The sequence below is a fragment of the Meriones unguiculatus genome, chromosome 16, assembly GCF_030254825.1.
Source record: "Meriones unguiculatus strain TT.TT164.6M chromosome 16, Bangor_MerUng_6.1, whole genome shotgun sequence".
NCBI classification, from domain to species: domain Eukaryota; kingdom Metazoa; phylum Chordata; class Mammalia; order Rodentia; family Muridae; genus Meriones; species Meriones unguiculatus.
This window is the reverse complement of record NC_083363.1, coordinates 2,904,014-2,923,668: the sequence shown is the minus strand read 5'-3', so window position 1 is coordinate 2,923,668 and position 19,655 is coordinate 2,904,014. Positions and strand designations below refer to the sequence as shown.

Genomic DNA, 19,655 nt, shown 5'->3' with positions numbered 1-19,655 from the left:
CCTCTGGACTAGGACTTGGGGGACCGGCCTGCTCTGTCTCAGCAAAGCAGGACAGTCAACTCCCCAGTGTCCTGCTTGTCCACAGTTTGGACAGGGTCCTGGCGACAGGCAAGAGGAAGGGGAGTTTTTCATCCAGTGGCCTGCTGTGCCACATTCCCAGCAAGCTCCAAGTGGAGTTCTTCCACCACATCATCAGCTGTGGTGACCTTGGGGTCACTGCTAGAACCTGGGGGTCTTTGTCACCATAGTCAACAGAACTGGAAAGGTTTTGAGGACCTTGATCTGGTAAGTGTATTTGAACTTAACAAGCTTTGCTTGTTTCTAGTTACTTGTTTTAGGCTTCACTTTGAGAATGTATACAGGAGGTTAAATAAAGCTTATTGCTGTAATTAAGAACTCCAGAACTTAGCATGACAGCAGGGAGAGCTCTGCATACGTTAAAGCATTTATCCATGTATACAGTGACTACCAACTAGCATGTGTTAACCAGCATGCTCCTTCAGTCTTCCCCAGCCTGTCTACACAGCTGGCCCAGTGGGGACATGCTGGGGCTGCAGCAGGCCCTGCTTAGACGGGCAGGAGGACGCCTGGGGGGCACAGGCCTGGTACAAGAAGCCAGGGATGGAGATGAGACAGCAGGACATGGACCTAGCTGCCCTCACCTTTCCTGGCACACTGCCCCACCCCCACCTTCCACAGACACTTTAGGGTGGGAATGAAGCCGGAAGAGAAGGCGGCTGGGGAGCCACAGCCTCTTGGGTTTGGGCCCTCCTCATGTTGACCCGCCCCACAATAGGGCTGGCAGCCCTCAGAGTAACGGTCCCTGGGTCAGGCTAAACAGCAGTTACAGACAACACAGACACAGTCATTTCATTCTTAGTTTTGTTAAAAAACAAAAACAAACAACTCTGATAAACAGGAATCAGTTCAGGAGTGGTGGTGCCGCAGAGGGAAGCGTGGACAGGACAGGAAGAGGGCGGTCAGGGGTGGGGGCGTCTCTTCCCTGATCCCGGGGTCTCTTCTACAAGACAGACTGCCACAGTCCAGAAGGGTGACTCCGCTACCGTGTCTGCTCAACTGAAGAAAAACACAGCAGTCACAGTGAGACACACACACACACACACACACACACACACACACACTCACACTCACACTCACACTCACAGTCTCTCCCTCAGTTGTTTGGCTCCTGGGTTGAGAGGATACACCAGGAAAAGGAGAGAAGAGAAAACGTGATGACAGAAAGACTCCATCCAGCTTACACCAACAGCTTGGAAGCAGCAGGAGGGCAGGAAGCCACCTAGTGGCCATTCAGCACCAGTGCCCACTACCCAGAAGGGTGTTCACAAGAGCCAGGAACAAGAAGAGAGAAAGCAGGATTCAGCAAGAGGTTTCCCTGAGTCAAGGCACTTGTCACCAAGCCTGATGACCCAGGTTCACTCCATGAAATCCACATGGGGGAAAAACCAACAGCCCTAAGCTGTCCTCTAGTCTCAGTGTGTAACCACCACTGACACACACTCACAGAGACACACAAGAGTGTACACACACACACACACACACACACACACATGGGAGCGGCGTGCAGCGGGCGGTGCTCACTGTAGGAGGAGATGTCGATCTCGTCAGGCAGCTCACTGATGTTCACCTCGAAGCGGTCCTGCACGTCATTGAGGATCTTGGCATCATTCTCATCTGACACAAACGTGATGGCCAAGCCTTTGGTGCCAAACCGGCCTGCTCTGGCCACCTGAAGGAGACAAGGAGAAGAGTACAAGCCTCAAAGGGGAGACACCCAGGAGAGGAAGGTGCACAAGTTCACGGAGCTAGGATGGCCAGCTTACCCGATGCAGGTAGGTGTCCGAGTCCTCTGGCATGTCATAGTTGAAGGCAATGTTCACTCGCTCAATGTCCATACCTCGGCCAAACAGGTTGGTGGCCATGAGAATCCAACGCTGGAAGTCCTTGAACTGATGATACCTCAAGAGCCTGTGGCAGAGAGCAAAGGGAGGACTGGGACATCCTTCTCTCTGCACCCTTTCCCCCAGGACAGAAATCCCTGTCTCAGCCTCCCCTCTCCTCCTGGGGCATCCCTCGGTGGATAGCAATGGTGGGGAAGTTCTGCTCCACCAGAAGCTGGGCCAGGGCGATGCATCGCTGCACAGACTTCACAAAGATCACCACCTGAGGGAGCATGCGCGTGAGGCGTGGACAAATCTTCCACAACCACTGTTCTTAAAAATGTGCACGGGTGTTTCCCCTGCATGTATGTCTATGCCCGTGTGCCTGTGACGGCCACAAGGGGACAATGGACCCCTTTCCTGCCAAATGCAGTTACATGATCAGACCTGACATGTGGCCACTGAGAAGTGAACTTGGGGTTTGTGGAGGAACAAGGCCCAGGAATCTCTTTTGAAGTTTCTTAAATGTCCAAGTGTGTGTGAGTCTATGCAGGAACCTTGACGAGTCTGTGGCGTCCCCTGAGGCCGTCACAGGCAGAGGCTCTAGGCAGGAACTGAATGAGGACCCTCTGGAAGAGCAGAAAGTTCCCTTTGAGACAGGGTTTCTCAGGCAGCACCAGCTGTCCTGAAACCCACCCACCTGTCTCTGCAGTGCTTGAGATGAAAGATGTTGGGGTTTTTAGACAGGGTTTCTCTGTGTAGCACTGAGCGTCCTGGACTCACAGTAGACCAGGCTGGCCTTCAAGGGAGCAGCCTGCTGGAGCCTCCTGAGTGCGGGGATTAAAGGCGTGTGCCACCATCATCCAGACCGGTCAAAATTTTTAAAGGAGTTCCCTGCTACATCCTCTCCAGCGTCGTCTGTGTAGCATATAATAGATTGTGGTACTAGACAGGAGATATGTTTTCTTCAGAAATAAGCTCCCTGGAGGTCACTGGCAAGAACCCTAACATGGCCACCTAAGCCAAAAAGACATATTCTGAGAGTCCCACGCTTACTCGGTTGCAAGATTGGATTGATGAGCTTTTTTGCTGTTTCTCTAGGATTCTTGGAACAGCACAGTTAACTATTCAAGAAAACACATTTCTAATAGATTACTAAAATCCTTAGCAAATAAGAGTGGAAGGAAAGTAAAATTTTAGGAGAGGTAATAAATCAGATTCAGCATCAGGAACTGCATGTGGAAAATCCAAACATTGTAGGTAAATAAAGGGACAAGAGTTTTAGGGCTTTCTAAAGAAAATATTTAATCAGGATCTGTTAGGATAAATGCTCTGGATATTCCCACTGCAGTAAAACTACTACAAAACCCTTACCAAATACAGGTGTTTATGGTGAAGCAGAAAGAAGATAGGCAAACATAGGAGGTCAGAAGGTTTTATAGTATACTATGAGTTTTACGGACAGGCTAGCTCAAGCATCTCATCTCTAAGGAAAGATTGTTAATCCTTAGCAAGACAAACAGGAGGAATTCCCCTCAATGCTTATCTCTAGGGGGTTGTAAATCTTTAGCCGACTTAGCTCGGAGGACTATTAACAGCCCCTAGCTAATAACAATAAACTACATGAACAAACCACAAGTTTAACAGCCCCTGGCCCTCTACTCACTACATTAGCAGCAATAACGCTAGTTCTATGTTTGCTCTGCTTAAGAGGCTTTTAGGCCAAGATTTTTTTGTAGACACTGCCTTTTACCAGTCTTCAGTTAAAATATAAATGTTATAAATGTTCCAGGAAATATGTCAACTTCAGGTGCTTCTTTATGTAATCACATATAAGTGTTGGCTTGACTTCAGTAAAACCCAGAAGATGCAAAGCCATTCTGGTGGTGCATCTGTCTGTCACTCAGCCTAATCTATGCCTTCCTGATATCCGAACACCTGATTTTCCCGCAGTTGTGTGGCTGCGGCTGGGCTGGTCCATGGCAGTTCCCAGTACCTTACACCAACTTAAATATCCTGTCACCAATGTTCTTTCCTGCTCTTGAACCTGTGTGTGTGTGTAGGCCATGACACCTCAAACCAGCACACACCAGGGTGAGGCCTCCTCCACAACATGCCAAGACTGAGAACGATAAGTCTCAAAACCCAGATGGTCCCGGTGTTCAAATGCTACCAGACACATGGCGGCTCTCCAGGTAGCGAGCACGGCTGGCACTGCTGTCAGGTGAGGAGAGGACTGCAGAGCCCTCACCTCAAGGCCTCTCCGCTTACTGACGTCATCAAGGACGCTCCTCAGATCTCTCCCCCAGTGGAGACTTGCTGCACCGCTCTCACCTCCTCCAAGCACAGGCTACTCGTGCACAGGGCTCTGCCCAGTGCTCACACCCACAGACCCTCAACACTGACCTGGTTGAACTCAAGGACATCGAGAAGGTCAAAGAGCTTCCGGTTCTTCTCGTTGTCCTTCAGTTTCACGTAGTATTGCTGCAGCCCGTGCAGCGTCAACTTGGTCTCGTCATCCACGAAGATCTCCATAGGCTGAGGGGAGGAGGGGTGGGGCAGGAGGAGGGCAGAGTGGGGGGGTTAAACCTGGGGGGGTGGAGGATTCGGATCTCCAGTACACCCCATGGAAGGATGGGGAGGAGATAAGACTGGAAGCCCCTCCCCACCACAAAGAACACTCTGTACTGAGGCCCCTTTCCAGTTATATGTGGCAGCACCCACATTGGCTGAATATGAAGATGCCCAACTGAGAATGGGGACAAGGAAAAGGAGATCTGCATAGAGCAGCAAAGCCCCAATGGCAAGGTGGACGAGGAACAACTGGAGATGGGGGGCTGGAGAGACTGTCTGCTCTTCCAGAGGATCTGAGTTCAATTCCAGCAACAACTTGGTGGCTCACAACCACCTCTCCTGGAATCTGATGCCCCCTTCTGGCCTGCAGGTGCACATGCAGTCAGAGCTCTTATATACATAAAATAGTCTTCAAAAACAAAACACCCAAAAATCCACCTGGAGCTGGTGCTCAAGCAGCAGGAGGCAGTGGTGCCCAGACAGGGGTAACGGCACCACAAAGGACAGGGACAACTGTCCCACTCTGCTGTCCTCTCAGTGCACATCAGCAAATGTCCTCAAAACCAGAATGTTGCAATGGACACCATCAAAAGGCCATTTAAAGCCAGGCATTGGTGGCACAACCTGTGCTCCCTGGCTCCTGGGTGGTTGAGGCAGGAGGATCTTTAGAGGAGCAAACACTGCTCAAGGCAAGGCAGCCTGCTCTGAAGCACTGGGCCAGCTTCAGGAGACTGGCCCCTGAATTCAGTCAGACCATCTACACTGGGGGGTGGGGAGGGCGAGGGATCAGCTAATGTTCCCAGACAACGGAACCTCAGGCTCCCCACATCTTCTGGGCTGGTCAGGGCCACCCTTCTGAGCTCACTCAATTAGCACAACCTTGCCTTTGCCCCACTCTCTCTGGTACCAGGCAGCATCCCAGCGGCTTGTCCTGACCCTCTGGGGTTTCATTTGCTCTGGAGTCCCCACCCTCTGAGATGCCCACAGACCTCCACCGCTGAGCCTGTCTGCTTTCCTGGACTCTTAACCAAAGAGCATAGCTTCTCTCCCTCTCCCAGCAGCTGTGACATTTGCAGCCTGGCTGCCCTGTTCTCTCTTCCCAAGTTCTAGTACAATGGTCCTTTAGGTGAGAAAGGCAAAAGAAAGGAATTTGCCTTACATCTCATAAAAAGTAAAAATAAGCAGACCCACCCCTAACCCTTGAAGGGAAGGACGCATAAATATGGAAATGGAAACAGTTCTCCCAGGGAGGACTTTCTCAGTCTCTACACTGTCAAGAGATTCACATAGCCAGGGACCAAGAAGGCAGGCTCCCCAACAAGTCCCACAGCCTCCTCCTAACTGCCCCAAGCCCAGCCCGAGAAAGCCATCTCCTCAAGGGAAGGGACAGGGAGGGGTGGGCAGGACCCTACTCAGTCTCAGCACTGACACTCACTTGGTGACATCAGTGCAGCTTCCTGTTTGGCTTTTACCAAAACCCTCATTAAAAAAAAAATTAGAGGAAAAAAAAAATCCTACCACCTCTCTCAGAACACCCCTCCCCCAACAATATGGGAACACGGGGTACAGCACATTAGGTTCAGGAAAAAACCGGGAACAGAAAAAGAGGCTGGTTTGGTCCTCCTCATCCTGGTCAGGCTCCCGAGGCCTCCGCTGCTGCCATCCCCACTCAATACCAGCCTTGTTTCCTGGGTTCCAGTGCGCAGTTGCTCTGCGTGGTGACTCCCTGGCGTGGGCAAGCCGCACATTCTGAGTCCTTGGCCGTCTCGTGACTGGCTGACTGAGCCAGGCTGACCCCAGGCAGGCCCAGAGTCTAGTGCAGACTTCAACAGCAAGTTTGTCTGCAGTTCGCTTGTAATCTCAGCACTCTGGGAGGTGGAGGCAGGCTGGATCGCTATGAGTTCCAGGCCAGCCTGGTCTACAAAGTGAGTTCAGGATAGGGAGGGCTACACAGAGAAACCCTGTCTCAGGAAACAAACAAAGTTTGTTTGAAGTCTCAGTAAATCTTCCCAGAACTTGCCTGAGGCTGAACCACTCCCTGGCCTGGGCAGTGCTGTCAGACTGTTGCCCTGGGAACTGGAAGGCTGGTTGACTAAGGCTTCTTGCCTCTTGGACCCTAGGGAATCTTCACAATACCGTTTGCTTGTTTGTTTTTTGAGACCAGGTCTCCCTACATAGCCTTGATGGCTTGGAGCTCCCTATATAGACCAGGCTGGCCTTGAACTCACAGAGACCGACCAGCCTCTGCCTCCTGAGTGCTGGGATTAGCGACCTGCACCATTAGTCCTGGTTTAAGAGTCACCATAAGGGCTGGAGAGTTGGCTCAGAGGTTAAATGCACTGGCTGCTCTTCCAAAGTGCCTGAGTTCAATTCTCAACAACCACATGGTGGCTCACAACCATCTATAACAATACATGGTGCCCTCTTCTGGTGTGCAGGTGTACATGCAGGCAGAACACTGTATACATAATAAATTTTAAAAAAGAATTACCATAATATCTTAAATCCCCTAAATTTAAGCTAAAGTTTATTAAGTCTCTATATACTCCCAGTGTTGGCATTTATTTAAAAATACCACACACACAACAGGTATGGAGATGGAGAGAAAGAGAGAAACATGGTGGGGGGAGGGGAAGCTCTGACAGAAAGAGGGGAGAAAAAGCAAGAGAAGGAAGAGCAAGAGAACAAAAGAGCAAGAGAGTAAGAGAGCAAGAGGCAGGGGGAGGGGCTGACAGGTCACTATGCACCTGGCCCAGATGATGTCATAGGACACAGGTTCTGACATAAGACATTGTCAGGTCCCTAAAGGGGAAGACATGAAGGCGGCAGAGACGTGGGCCCAGGCAGGAAGAGCTGCCCTTGCTGCAGCAGCTGCCCTGTGGGATCCCTCACAAATCCTGATGATCTGACCTGGAAAGGAGGAGGCTTTTCTGCCTGGCAGGGGAGCTGGGGAAGTGGGAAGCTGGGGAACCCAGGGGTCTCCAGCCTGGCATGGCTTTCTCAGCTGACTGCATCTCCTTCCGTTGCCTTGGGTTTCCTGTCTAGTCAAAGAGACTTTGGGGAGGCTCAGGAGAGGAAGCTGGAGACGCCCAGAGAGTGGGGGCACTTGCTGAGCCTAACAACCTGGATTTGATCCCTGGGGCCCATTTGTCAGAGCAGAGAACTGGCTCCTTCTGTTATGTGGACCTCTGACCTCCATGGTCATGCTATGGCACGCGGGTACACACACACACACACACACACACACACACACACACACTGCAATAACAAATAAAGTGAATAAAAGATCTAGGAGCTGAAGCGTAGGTCAGTAGCAGAGGGAAACACTTGCAAAACTTCCCTAGTTCCTGAGTTCAACCCCTCGTGCTACAAGAGAAAGAAAGAGAGAGAGAAAGAAAGAAAGAAAGAAAGAAAGAAAGAAAGAAAGAAAGAAAGAAAAGAGAAGGAAGGGGTAAAGGAAGGCCCACTGGAAATGAAAGATTCTGTATTTATTCCCTTTTTGCTCTCAGCCAGGGCTACATGTAGCAGAGGCTGCTCTTGACCTCTGTGCAGCCAGGAAGGACCTTGACTGTCTGATCCTCCAGCCTTTCCGGTTGTACTGACAAGATAAAATGCCTTTTACACAGTAGCTTTGTCATGAACCCCCGCTATGTCCAAGGCTGCGTCTGACAACCCGGGGACCCAGGGATGTCACTCACTGAAGGTAACCAGCCACCTTGCTTGGCCTGCTCTGCGGCTGGAGAGGCTCCCCCAGGACCCTGACCCTCCAATCAGAGACTTCCTTAGAGGCAGGACCTGGCCTTCAGCTAAGACATGCACAGTGAGCAGCCAGTCGGGCAGGCTGTAAGGAAGTGATAGTGTGACCCTCGTGTGACGACCCTCAGCACCATAAATTATGACTTTGTTATCCCAAGTACGCACGTCCACCTTCTCACACCGCCAGTGCTAGGGGTTGATTACTCGTGTGTGCGAATGTGTGTGCATGTGTGTGCACTCCCATGCCTGGCCTAACTCCATTTCCTTCCAACTTGGCAAGAGGGTTGTGGTCCTATTCCCCATTCCCCATTTTCCTCACTCCCCATTGGGTGGGGGTGGGCAGTTCTCTCTGTAAGGAGAAACTTGGCATTAGAGCTGGGAGGGGGAGTCTGTGAAAGGAAAGCACGCCTTCTCTACCCCACCTCCACCTCCACGCAGCCTTCCTGAGGGATGCCAAGGTCTCTCCTCTCTCAAGGTCTGATCAAGCTGGACCTGCACAGTCTGCAAGCCGGGTGTGGGGATGCCCATGAGAAACACATCCCAGGCTGGGCAGCGGGCAGACTCCTGTGATCTCGGCCCTTGGGAAGCTGAGGCGTGAGTGTGGCAAATTGCAGATTAGCCTGAGCTACACGATGATGCTGGTAGAAAAAACAGAGAGGAGGCTGGGAGGAGCGGGGAGGAGGATCACTCAGGTGCTAGGTGGACAAATGACCCCGTAGGTGACATTCAGTCCTAGTGCTGGGAACAGACCTGCTGCCCTGACCTCTTGACATGCCAGGGATCCTCCTGGCTCCGCCCTTACTCCAACCTTTGCCTCCCCCCCCCAGGCCCATCCTGTTCCTGTAAGGAGTATAGCAGGGTTTCACTGTGTAGCCCTGGCTGGTCTCAAACTCACTTTGCACACCAGGCTGGCCTCCACCTCCTGGGATTACAGGCGTGTGCCAAGCCCAAACCAAGTTTTGAGATTCTTGACATAAAGAACCTTCAGAAGACTAGAGTGAAGGACTTAAGTCAGCTTGTTGGGAGTCAGACCCATGCACTTTGAGAGTCAAGTTCAGGCCTTAGGAGAGGCACTCAGCTAGGTGCTCTAGCTTGCAGCTGAGGGAGATCCTGCAGTTCTACTGGCTAAAAGAGGTGATTACAGCTGAGGCTAAGAGAGAAAGAAAAAGAAAGTACGAAATTTCTACTACAGTTAGGCATTGTGGATGTCTCTAATACCAGCACTCGGGAGGCAGAGGCAGGGGGATGTCCAGTTGGAGGCCAGCCTGATCTAGAGAGTGACTCCCAGGACAGCCAGGGCTACACAGAGAATTTATGCCATGAAAAACCAAAGTAAATAAAATACCTCTTAATTTAATTTTTATTTAGTGTGTGAGAACAGACAGCTTTAGGTAGTGGGCTGTGTTCTCCCACCATGTAGGGGGCCGGGAATTGAACTTCTGGGTGTCAGGTGTGGCAATAAGGCCCCCTACCCCCCATGCCCAGAGGCTGAAAGGGAGGGTCTGCAGCTGGCGTAGAGCCCTACTCTCCCGGCCTCCTAACCCAAATGTCCTCCACATCTCCAGCCCCCCTTTCAGTGACCCAGCTGCCAGAGGGTTCCGGAGAGGATCTGCCCCTCTTGGTAGTTCTGCTGGTTTGTGATCTGAAAGACTCCACAGAGCTGAGAAGCTGGCTCAGGAGAGCAGCCTGGGCGGGAGGGCCTGACTCTGTTACAAAGAAGCCAGGCAGTGGCTCTTCTCCCTCCTCAAAGGCCTGTAATTCCCTTCTCCCCTGAGAGACACCTGCTCATCCTCTCTGTCACACAGGAGCCAGGAAAGGCCCCACACTGTGCTCCACCCTCTGTCCTGGCTGCCAGGGGCTCCCTCCCGCTCCCCAGCAGGCCTCCTTCAGACCAGGCTGCTCTCAAACCCAGAGAGCCGCCTGCCTCTGCCTCTGAGTGGCTAAGTCATACATCGCCACGCCCAGCCCTCCTCTCACTCCCTGAGTCCTACTCAGAAAGCAGAACCTCTTTTTTTTTTGAACAGCTGGTTCTCTTAAACTCTCAGTGAGAGCTTTCAAAATGTGGGGAATTGAAAAACATTTTTAAAAAAAGTATTTATTTTATGTGTGTGTCTGTGTGAATGTACCTGTGTTGGTACCGCACACCTACAGGTGCCTGAGGAGGCCGGAAGAGGGCAGCGGATCCCCTGGAGCTGAGGTTCCTGGCAGCTGTGTGCTGCCCAGTGGTCACTGGGAACTGAAGGAGCAGCAGGTGCCGTCAGCTGTGGACCTATCTCTCCTGCACCTCACCCCTCTAGGGCTTTGGAGGTAGTTCTAAGACAAAGATGGAACAAAGCCTGGAGTGTGGAAGGTCCTGGGTTCAATCCCCTGCACCAAAAATAGACAGAGAAAATAATCCCACCGAAAAGTAAAAATTACTGATGCAATCTTTTTTAGATGTTACCTTTTAGGTGTTGTATCACTGTCGTAAAGAAGGAAAGGGGGGCTTTCACCAAGATGGCGCAGAAATCTAACAGGGAAGCACCTGCCCCTCCCAAAGCAGAAGCCAAAGCAGAGGCCTTGAAAGCTAAGAAGTTGGTGCTGAAAGGCGTCCACAGCCCCCAAAAGAAGAACCCACTTCACAGTCACCCACCTTCTGGTGGCCCAAGACCCTGCGGCTCCACAGGCCGCCTAAATACCCTGGAGAGCGCGCACCCAGGAGAAACAAGCTTGACCACTGTGCCATCATCCAATTCCTCTCAACCACCGAGTCAGCCATGAAGCAGATAGAGGACAGCAAGACACTGTGTTCATGGGGATGTCAGGGCCAACAAGCACCAGATCAAGCAGGCCATGAGCAAGCTATGACACTGATGTGGCCAAAGTCAACACTGTCAAGGCCTGAAGGAGAGCAGAAGGACTATGTTCCACTGGCTCCTGATTATGACGATCTGGATGTTGCCAACAATATTGAGGTCTTCTAAACTGAGTCCAGCTGGTTAATTCTAAATACACACTTTCCACCATTGAAAAACAAACAAACAATCAAACAAACCAAAAAAAAAAAATATGTTGGAAACCAGATCTCTTTGGGAGATCCCAGAATACTTGTAATCCTTTGTGTGTCCCCCAGGCACCTCACAAAAAGAGTGCACCCTAGACACTGAGCTGTGTCCTGCTCTAGAGGAGGGGAGGGCTGGGCAGGGTACCAGCTCAGCAAGGCTCTTCTTAATTCTTAGACTTCGCTTCTCATCCTTTTTGTCCCTTTCTGTGGGTCCGGCCCAGTGATGGCCGCCTGGCACTGAGCATTGTACCTCACCTACTTCAGATTGGTGGTTTCATGCCTATGACCCCAAGGCAGCTCCCCACCCCCTTATGCTCAGACCTCCCTCCTCCCGGTCTCCGTGTGCCAAACATAAGCTTTCATCAACACCCCCATCCCTCCAGCCACACTCCTGATAGTGCCTGTGCTGGGGGTATGGTGAGCTGCCTGCATCATGGCAGCTGCCTGGCTGGTCCTTCTCCCTTGTCTTTTCTCATGGCTGCCTCTGGAGTGAGGAGAAGGATGCCTTGCTCAGCCTAGTGTCAACCCTCAAAACCTACTGAGTGGTTTCATCACACACTATCAGAAACAGTGGCCCAAGTCCTGAGGTGAGGGCCAGCCCTCTGGACATTCATGGGAAGTCCTGACTGTCCTGTGCTTCTGATTGTCCTGGAACTCTATGTGTAGATCTGGCTTAAACTCACAGAGAATCCCCTGCCTCTGCCTTTTTAAAAAGAGTTTTCTCTACTTTTCCTTTTAGCATCCTGAGAGTTTTGTTTTTCCCTCATTTTAAGGCTGGGTTTTTCTGTGTGGCCCTGGCTGTTCTGAGATTCACCTGTCTCTGCCTCCTAAGTTTTGGGATTAAAGGTGTGCACCACCACAGCCAGGCTGAGTTTGGGGTCTTACACTGGAGTGTTTACACATTTCGATGTGCTTTGTGTGCAGAGTGAGAGTTAAAAACCCAGCTTCTTTCTTCATTCTGAGGTAGCATAACATCAGCACCATTTGTTGAAGATGTTTTCTTTCCTCCAGTATCTAGCCTTGGCTCCTTTTGCAGAAATTAGATGTCTGGGGAGTGGAAAGATTGTTTAGAGCAGTGGTCCTCCCCTGCTCTAAAACACCACCGAGCCAGGAGATCTGTCCAAGCAGGAACTTGGTTTATTAACTAAAATGGTCCTTTTTATAGGTTTGGGTCAGGAAGCAGGGTTAAGGAAGTGAGGTAAGGTGACTTAGAGGGCGAGGTTAGGTAGTGCAAGCAGAGGTCGCCAGTGACAAAACTCCACGTAACAGTCACCAGACAGGGGTGATTTTAAGGTGGATATGCTGAATCACTTTTGCCTGGAAGTGGAGCCTCTTAAATCAGAAGCTAAAGACTTGTCTCCAAACTCCAGCCAGGCTCAGGTAGATGCAGCAGGCCTTATCAGGCCGGACAGTCCTCAGCCTTCCTAATGCTGCGACCTGTTAATACAGTTTCTCATATCATGTTGACCCCCAACTGCAAAATTACTTTTTTTTTCTTTTTATTTATTTATTTATTTATTTATTTATTTTTATTTATTTTTTATCAGTTACATTTTATTAACTCTGTATCCCAGCCATGTCCCGATCCCTCATTCCCTCCCAGTCCCTCCCTCCATCCCTCATGTCCACCGTGCCCCTTTCCAAGTCCACTGATAGGGGGGACCGCAAAATTACTTTCTTGCTATTTCATAACTGTAATTTTGCTGCTGTTATCAGTTTTAACTTAAGTATCTGATGTGCAGGACCTCCATTATGTGACCCTCAGGTTGAGAACCACTGGTTCAGAGGTGAACAGTGCTTATAGCTCTGCCAGAGGACCTGGGTTCTAATCCCAGCTCATAGGTGGTGGCTCACAACAACCCACAACTCCAGAGGCTCTGAGGCCATCTTTGGATCTCCTAGGGCACTAGCACACATGTTGTACACACAAACACACGCAGGCAGAACACTCACACACATAAACCTTGTGTGTGGGTGCCATGCTGGTTGTATGGCTGTGCCTGTGAAGTATGACTTGAAATGAGATATGATGATCCTTCCAGCAATGTTCTTGTTGTTGTTTGGTTGTTGTTGCTGTTCTGAGACAGGGTCTCACTGTGTATTCCTGGCTGGCCTGGAACTCACTGTGTAGACCAGACTGATCTTGAACTCATAGAGATCCACCTGCCTCTGTGTCCTCACTACTAGGACTAAAGCTGTGCGCCCCCACGCTCCAGCACAACCCCAGTGCTCAGGATTGCTCTACTGTCTAAGGTCTTAGTGCTGCATTTGGATTTTAATTTTTCCCTTGTATCCCTTAAAAACAGCATTGAAATTCTGATCCGTTGCCTTAGATCTGTAGATTGCTTTCAGTGGACCCGCCATTCCTAATGTTAATCCTCTCAGTCTGTGAGTGAGCATGGCAGGTCTTCCCATTCTCTAGTGTCCTCCTCAGCTGCTTGCTTCAGTGTGTTAAAGTTCTCTTAGTGGAATTTCCACATTGTGCAGAAATAAAGTCAAAGGGGACGGGGTGTATCTCTCCTGTCTATCCCCTGTCTATAAATGAGACAGAGACCTCTTAGATTTATTTAACAAGCTTTAAAGCACCAGAGCTGGGCAGATATTAACTGTCTGTGCCACTTTGCCATTTCCAAGCCATGTGCCCAATGTCACTTGCCAGTTAGTCCTGCCAGGGCTGTTTCTGCTGTGGCTGTCTGTCCTCAGGGGGAATTCTCTTGGTCATGTGCTCATGGTCCATCCTGCTCCATGGAGACCCCTCTCTACACTAACCTCTCTCCTTCCTAGGGTTGGGGCTTGGTGGAAAGGAGGGAGAGGCTTAAATATCCCAAATACAATATAGTTTTAAAAATGAGCACCATAGCACATGGATTCCCAGAGCCAGGGAAGGAGAGGTATCCTGAGGAAGAACACAGATCCAACAGGATGAGCACTGAGCTGAGACCCTGTGGATCCCTCCTCTCTGTGGATCCTACAATCTGGGGTTAGATGCTGAGAGATGGGAAAGATGGAGAGAACCTCCAGAGAGGCATCTGGAAGAAGGCAGGAGCTCAGCACTGAAGTTCATCTCCTCAGCCCACAGTCTCCTGAGAAAAGAGGCCTTGTGGTGTCTGGTGGGGACAAGAACAGGAAAAATACCTCCTACTGCTGTCATACTTGGGCATCTCAAAGGACAATGAGACAGACACCACTCACAGGAGCAAGGACAGGCCTAGTCCTCCACACAAACTAAAAACACAAGAAATAAATGTGTAAGACAACGTGAAGAGCCCCAGCCAGGACCACAGCCCTGGGGCCCATAATCCTGGGACAGGACAAGGCTCTGGCCATCCCTGTGTCCTCTGATCACAGATCTCAGCATGTGGTTCACAGGGATGGAGGGAACAGAGCCAGGAGGTGACAGAGCTGAGGGTGACCAGGTCAAAGTTGACAATGGACTGAGCTCCACCTGGACACAGCCCTGTTCACACTCAGCTCCCACAGCCTCATCCTGTCCCACCAGGTACAACAGCACAATAACACAGACTCTGGAAGGTTCTCCATCTGCCATTTATTTCCTCCATAAAACTAAGTATTCTTAATTCTTTTTTTTTCCTGCCAATCAACCTGTCAGATTAAGGACATGAACAATCAAGGTCACATTCAGATTCTTATTTTCAGTGGGGAAGTGAGGAGCTGCAGCTCAGGGCAGCATGGAGCTGACAGGATGGAGATGTCCCCTCCTGCGTGGCTGGACCAGGAAGGTTGGCTGTGGAAGGGAACACAGGGCAGTGCAGGGAGAGGGTGGTGGTGTGGAGGGGTGGGCTGGGCTCTCCAGTTCTTCACACGAAGCCCATAGGATCACAGGGAACTTGAGAGACCATTGAGTAAAGAGAACTGAGGGCTCTGGACGTCACAGGAGAGACCTGAACACATCATCTGTCACTGTCCACTCAGGCAGCTGTCTTCATGCTAGAGAAAGCAAGTCATGAAGAGTCAGTATGAAGACAACATCCAACAAACTACCCTCACTCAAAGGAGAGTCCAGAAGTCCCTGATTTTCAGTCATGTCCACTTTACCCCTCCCCAAATCAGATCCCAGAGTGTCACCTTTACAATCTGAGAGAGACACAACAGAGCTCTGGGTGCTATCCCTCCCTAGGGAAAAAAATTACATATATATATGCATTTCATAGCAAGGTACAACACAGACCCCCAGAAGATTTGAATGCAGGAGCTATTATGGTCTGGCTGAGCTCCCATCATCTCCAGCTTCACCCCCAAAGGCCTCAGGGACAATCCTGCCCCCACACTTACCTGGAGCTTTAGCATAGCCCCCTCCTTTTCGACCTGTGAGAAGAAAGGCTGTGAGAGACCAGGGAAGACCCCAGCCCTAGGAAGTTTCCAGAACTGACAGCAGACCCAGTTAGAGACAGTAGCAATGAGGGTGAGGGTGTTTCCATTAGTGAGCGTAGCACACTTCTAAAAGTACTGAGAGAAAATCCAGAGCCTGCCCTTTCCTACCTGTGTTTCTCCTCCTCGTCATCACAACAGCCATCATAGCTCCAATGATGACCACAGCTCCAAGGACAACCAGAACAGTATTGACTGTTATAACATCGACAGTAGCCTGAGGAGACTCTGGGAAGAGGAGGACAGGAAGGAAAGGTGGGGGTCATGACCCCAGCTCTCAGCCCTGACCTGCTCAGGGTCTGCACAAGGCTCCAGCTCTCCTCACCCCAGATCTGCACCCACAGCCTCCTTACTCCATCTCAGGGTGAGGGGCTCAGGCAGACCCTCATGGTGCACATGGCAGGTGTAATTCTGCTCCTTCCCAGGAGGCACCACCACAGCTGCCCACTTCTGGAAGGTTCCATCCCCTGAAGGCCTGGTCTCAATAAGCTCCATGTCCTGGGTCAGGTCCTCCCCATCCCTCTGCCAGATCAGGGAGATGTCAGCAGGATAAAAGCCCAGGGCCCAGCACCTCAGGGTGATGTCACCTTGAGATTTGGGGTGATGGGTCACATGTGCCTTTGGGGGATCTGTGCAGAAGATATAAAATTTTTCACAATTAAGGGGCTGGAGAGATGGCTCAGAGATTAAGAGCTTTGTCTGTTCTTCAGTGTTCCTGAGTTCATTTTCCAGCAAATACAGTGTGGCTCACAATCATCTACCATGGGATCTGGTGCCCTCTTCTGGCATGAAGGTGAACATGCCGATAGAGCACTCATTCATGAAATAATGTTTTTTTTTTTAAATCCACAATTAACAAGGTAAAGTGAAAAATGCAAAGTCAAAGTTAAACCAATGACCCTGAACTATGTGTGTGTTTCAACACTTTGACTATCATCACACTAGGGACCTGCAGGAAGAGCTGGTCCCCTCATTTCCTGGGGGGACTCAGAAGCTAAGAGACAAATCACATGAGCCAGCAGGTCAACAGGGTCTTCCTGATGAGAAGTTTTAGAGCATAAGACAGGTAGTAAAAGAACGGAAGAAGGAGCAGAAAATGATTAACACAATATCTGTTTAACTTCATATCACAGTAAGGAATTAGGGGCAGGGCTACAGGAAGGGTGCCACCAACTAATGCTGCCTCCATTGAGGCACAGCCCGTGGTCATCTTGCTGACCAGCATTAACTGTCACTTGTGAGCGGCCATCACAAAGTGTGTAGCAGAAATGTGGTCAACCTCTGACCCTCAGCTAGAGAAAGTTGCTCCCAGCCCCTGCCTCTGGGGGACAAGATACAAGGTGTGTCACACAGGATCCCTGAGTGTGCAGTGGACCCCAGTGCCGCACTCACTGGAACACAGTGGCTCACAGGGTGAGGGGACCTTCCCTGTCACTCCAGTCCTCCACTGCAGAAGACCCTGTCTCTGAGAAAGGTCAATCCCTGATTCCCTAGGGGAGCACTGTAGCTTGTTGGGGCAGAGGAGGAGCAGGAAGAGCTGGAGGCTGAATTCTGGCAGGAAACAGTGTTACCTTAAATGACAAAGACTTCTGAGAGCTGAGACTGCCTTAACTTGTCTAATTATCCAGTTTATCAGTTCCCTCCCCTACACCTGTGGAGACTGATACAAATGATAACCCAAGGGTGGAGAAACAGTATCATCAAGTGAGGGGAAAAAACTAAGAGCAAAATACCTTCAAAAGACAAACACACAAAAAGCAAAATGAAAGACAGGAAGGAAAAGGAAAAAAAAAAAAAGAAAGAAAGAAATTCTACTATTTAGCGTTTGCCAACCTCTAAGTGCTCCTGTGACCATTCTAGGAACAGATAGAATTGGGGTGTGGAAGGGACTCAACCCCTCCCCCTCACACACAGGCATCTGGGAGAATGTACTGTTTGGAAAGAACTAGAAACTGGGGGAGCCGGCCTAGGGTAGGGGAGTCCATGTCTCCCACCAGGTAAAGCAGACTTCCGGTCCTGAAGTGTAAGGCTGACACACTCAGCAGGACAGGAGTCAGTTCCCACAGACAGTGGGTGTGGACAGAGACCCCGGCCTGGGAGAGGCCATGGCTGACAGCGGGCTGCAGGCTGAAGGGGCCCCTGTTGTCATGTGGGGACCCTCTCTCCTCCCCTGGAGACAGACTTGGAACTGTCAAGGAGAGGGTGAGCCCTGGAGTCAGTGCAGTCACTGCGATGGGGATCAGGAGACCCAGGGACCCGGTTCCCTCAGAGACAGGGGCGTGACCCAGCAGAGGGTTCTCCTTCCTCAGGACTGAGCCCAGCCCGAGGGAGAGGAGGAGATGCCCGCGGCCTGCACCTGTGCGCAGCAGCGTGTCCTTCCCGAGCTCCAGGTATCTGCGGAGCGACTCCACGCACGTGCCCTCCAGGTAAGCCCTGCGTCTCTCTGCATCACCAGCCTCTTCCCACTTGCGCTTGGTGATCAGCGCCGCCGTGTCCATCGCTGTCCACGACCTCAAGTCCTCGTTCAGGGCGATGTAATCATTTCCATCATAAGCGAACTGACGGAACCCGCGGAGGAGGCGCCCGTCGGGTCCCACGTGACAGCCGTACATACTCTGGAAGGTGTGAGAGCCTGCGGGACCCCGCGGTCAGCCCCGCCCACCTCCCCCACGTGATCACCCGCGGCCCCGCCCACCCGCGGACTCCTCGGAACCGAAAGGGAAACCGGTCCCGGGTCCCGCGTCTCCTCCCGAACCTCGGACTTGGGACCCGGGACGTCTCCGGCCCCGTGTCGGGACCTGCAGGGGTCGTGACGTGTGACCCGGGGTCACTCACCGCCCTCGCTCTGATTGTAGTAGCCGAGCGCGGTCCTCAGGTTCCCTCGGTCAATCTGCTCGTTGTTCTTGGCGATCCGTGTGTTCGTCTCCCAGTACTCCGGCCCCTCCCGCTCCACCCACGCCGCGCGCGGCTCCATCCTCGGCGTCTCCGCGTCGCTGTCGAAGCGCACGAACTCCGTGTCGTCCACGTAGCCGACTTCCATGTACCGGGGCTCCCCGAGGCCGGGCCGGGACACGGCGGTGGAGAAATACTGCAGCGAGTGTGAGCCTGGGGGCGGCGCGCGGTGAGACCCCGACCTCCTCCCGGGACCCCGGCGGGTGCGCGGGCCGGGAGGGGAGCGGCGCGGGGCTCGGGACGCGCGTGGGGACGGCGGAGGGTCCGGGGGTCGCGGACACGCGGCTTCCCCGGGGCCGCCCCGCCCTCCCCGCAGAGCCCGTTTCCCTCCGACCCCGCACTCACCCGCGCGGGTCTGGGTCGGGGCCAGGGCGGCCGCCAGCAGCAGGAGCAGCGTGCGCGGCGCCATCGCCCCCATCTGGATCCCGGGGCGTCTGAGCCCCGCGGACTTCCTGGACTTCTTGACCGGTGACTGCGGCGACACTGATTGGCTCCTTACGATGTCGCCACCCAATGGGGGAGAGGAGCGCCTGCGCGTCATCAGTGTCCGGGCAGAAGGACCTGACACAAGTTAGGAGCAGAAGTGAAACTGGGACATGGGGAGTCCCCACCCTGGGCTTCCCCAGCCCAGAACCCTGTGTGCGGGACAGAGTGCTGGGTGTCATGGTGTCTCCGCGTTCTCCCCCAGCAGCTGACTGGACACCAGGACAAAAACACAGGCTAAACTCATCATCATTCTCCACCCTTCCTCTGTCTCTTCAGAAGTCGACCCTGGAGTCTTCTAGAAGAAAAGCCTCTTCCGGGCATACAGTGGCAACAACAAGCAGTTGGGGACACAGGGAGAGAAGCTGTCCTTAAGCAGAGGCGCTGGCCTGCTAGCTCCAGACGGACCCCACAGAGACCAGGCTCTGCCCACCTGCCGCGGCCTGCTCACCCTGCAGGCCTGACTGTGAACAGGAGACCTCGCCTTTTCCCTCAGGATCGCATCTTCTCAGCCTCCTGCTTAGACTCAGACTCCGCGTGTTCCTTCCCAGAGGACG

At 52.0% G+C, this 19,655-nt stretch overlaps 3 protein-coding genes across 4 annotated transcripts in view; 1 reads left to right on the top strand and 2 right to left on the bottom strand.

Moving 5' to 3' along the window:
* Positions 1-19,655, top strand: part of Rxrb (retinoid X receptor beta) — a 150,255-nt gene that overhangs the window by 84,900 nt on the left and 45,700 nt on the right. The window lies entirely within an intron of this gene.
* Positions 1-19,655, bottom strand: part of LOC110543428 (RT1 class I histocompatibility antigen, AA alpha chain-like) — an 87,287-nt gene that overhangs the window by 46,912 nt on the left and 20,720 nt on the right. The gene's annotated exons all lie outside the window — the stretch shown is intronic.
* Positions 14,802-19,111, bottom strand: LOC132648299 (H-2 class I histocompatibility antigen, K-D alpha chain-like). Of its 2 annotated transcripts, XM_060369110.1 has the most exons (8): positions 18,961-19,111; positions 18,499-18,768; positions 18,020-18,295; positions 16,017-16,292; positions 15,775-15,891; positions 15,568-15,600; positions 15,361-15,408; positions 14,802-15,222 (listed from the first exon to the last, which is right to left on the bottom strand). In XM_060369110.1, the coding sequence occupies exons 1-8, from the start codon at positions 19,031-19,033 to the stop codon at positions 15,218-15,220; spliced, it is 1,098 nt and encodes a 365-aa protein (XP_060225093.1). In that variant the 5' UTR covers positions 19,034-19,111; the 3' UTR covers positions 14,802-15,217. The 2 variants fall into 2 exon arrangements, with proteins under 2 accessions (XP_060225093.1, XP_060225094.1); XM_060369111.1 differs by lacking the exon at positions 15,361-15,408.

Bases quoted from the DNA above. Each gene is read 5' to 3' on its own strand.
- LOC132648299 (XM_060369110.1), bottom strand. From the start codon at position 19,033: ATGGGGGCGATGGCGCCGCGCACGCTGCTCCTGCTGCTGGCGGCCGCC. The intron at 16,293-18,019 runs GTGCAGGCCGCG...TCTTCTGCACAG, and splicing joins GGACACGCTGCTGCGCACAG to ATCCCCCAAAGGCACATGTG. The intron at 15,601-15,774 runs GTAGGAAAGGGC...TTCTTCTCACAG, and splicing joins GACGAGGAGGAGAAACACAG to GTCGAAAAGGAGGGGGCTAT.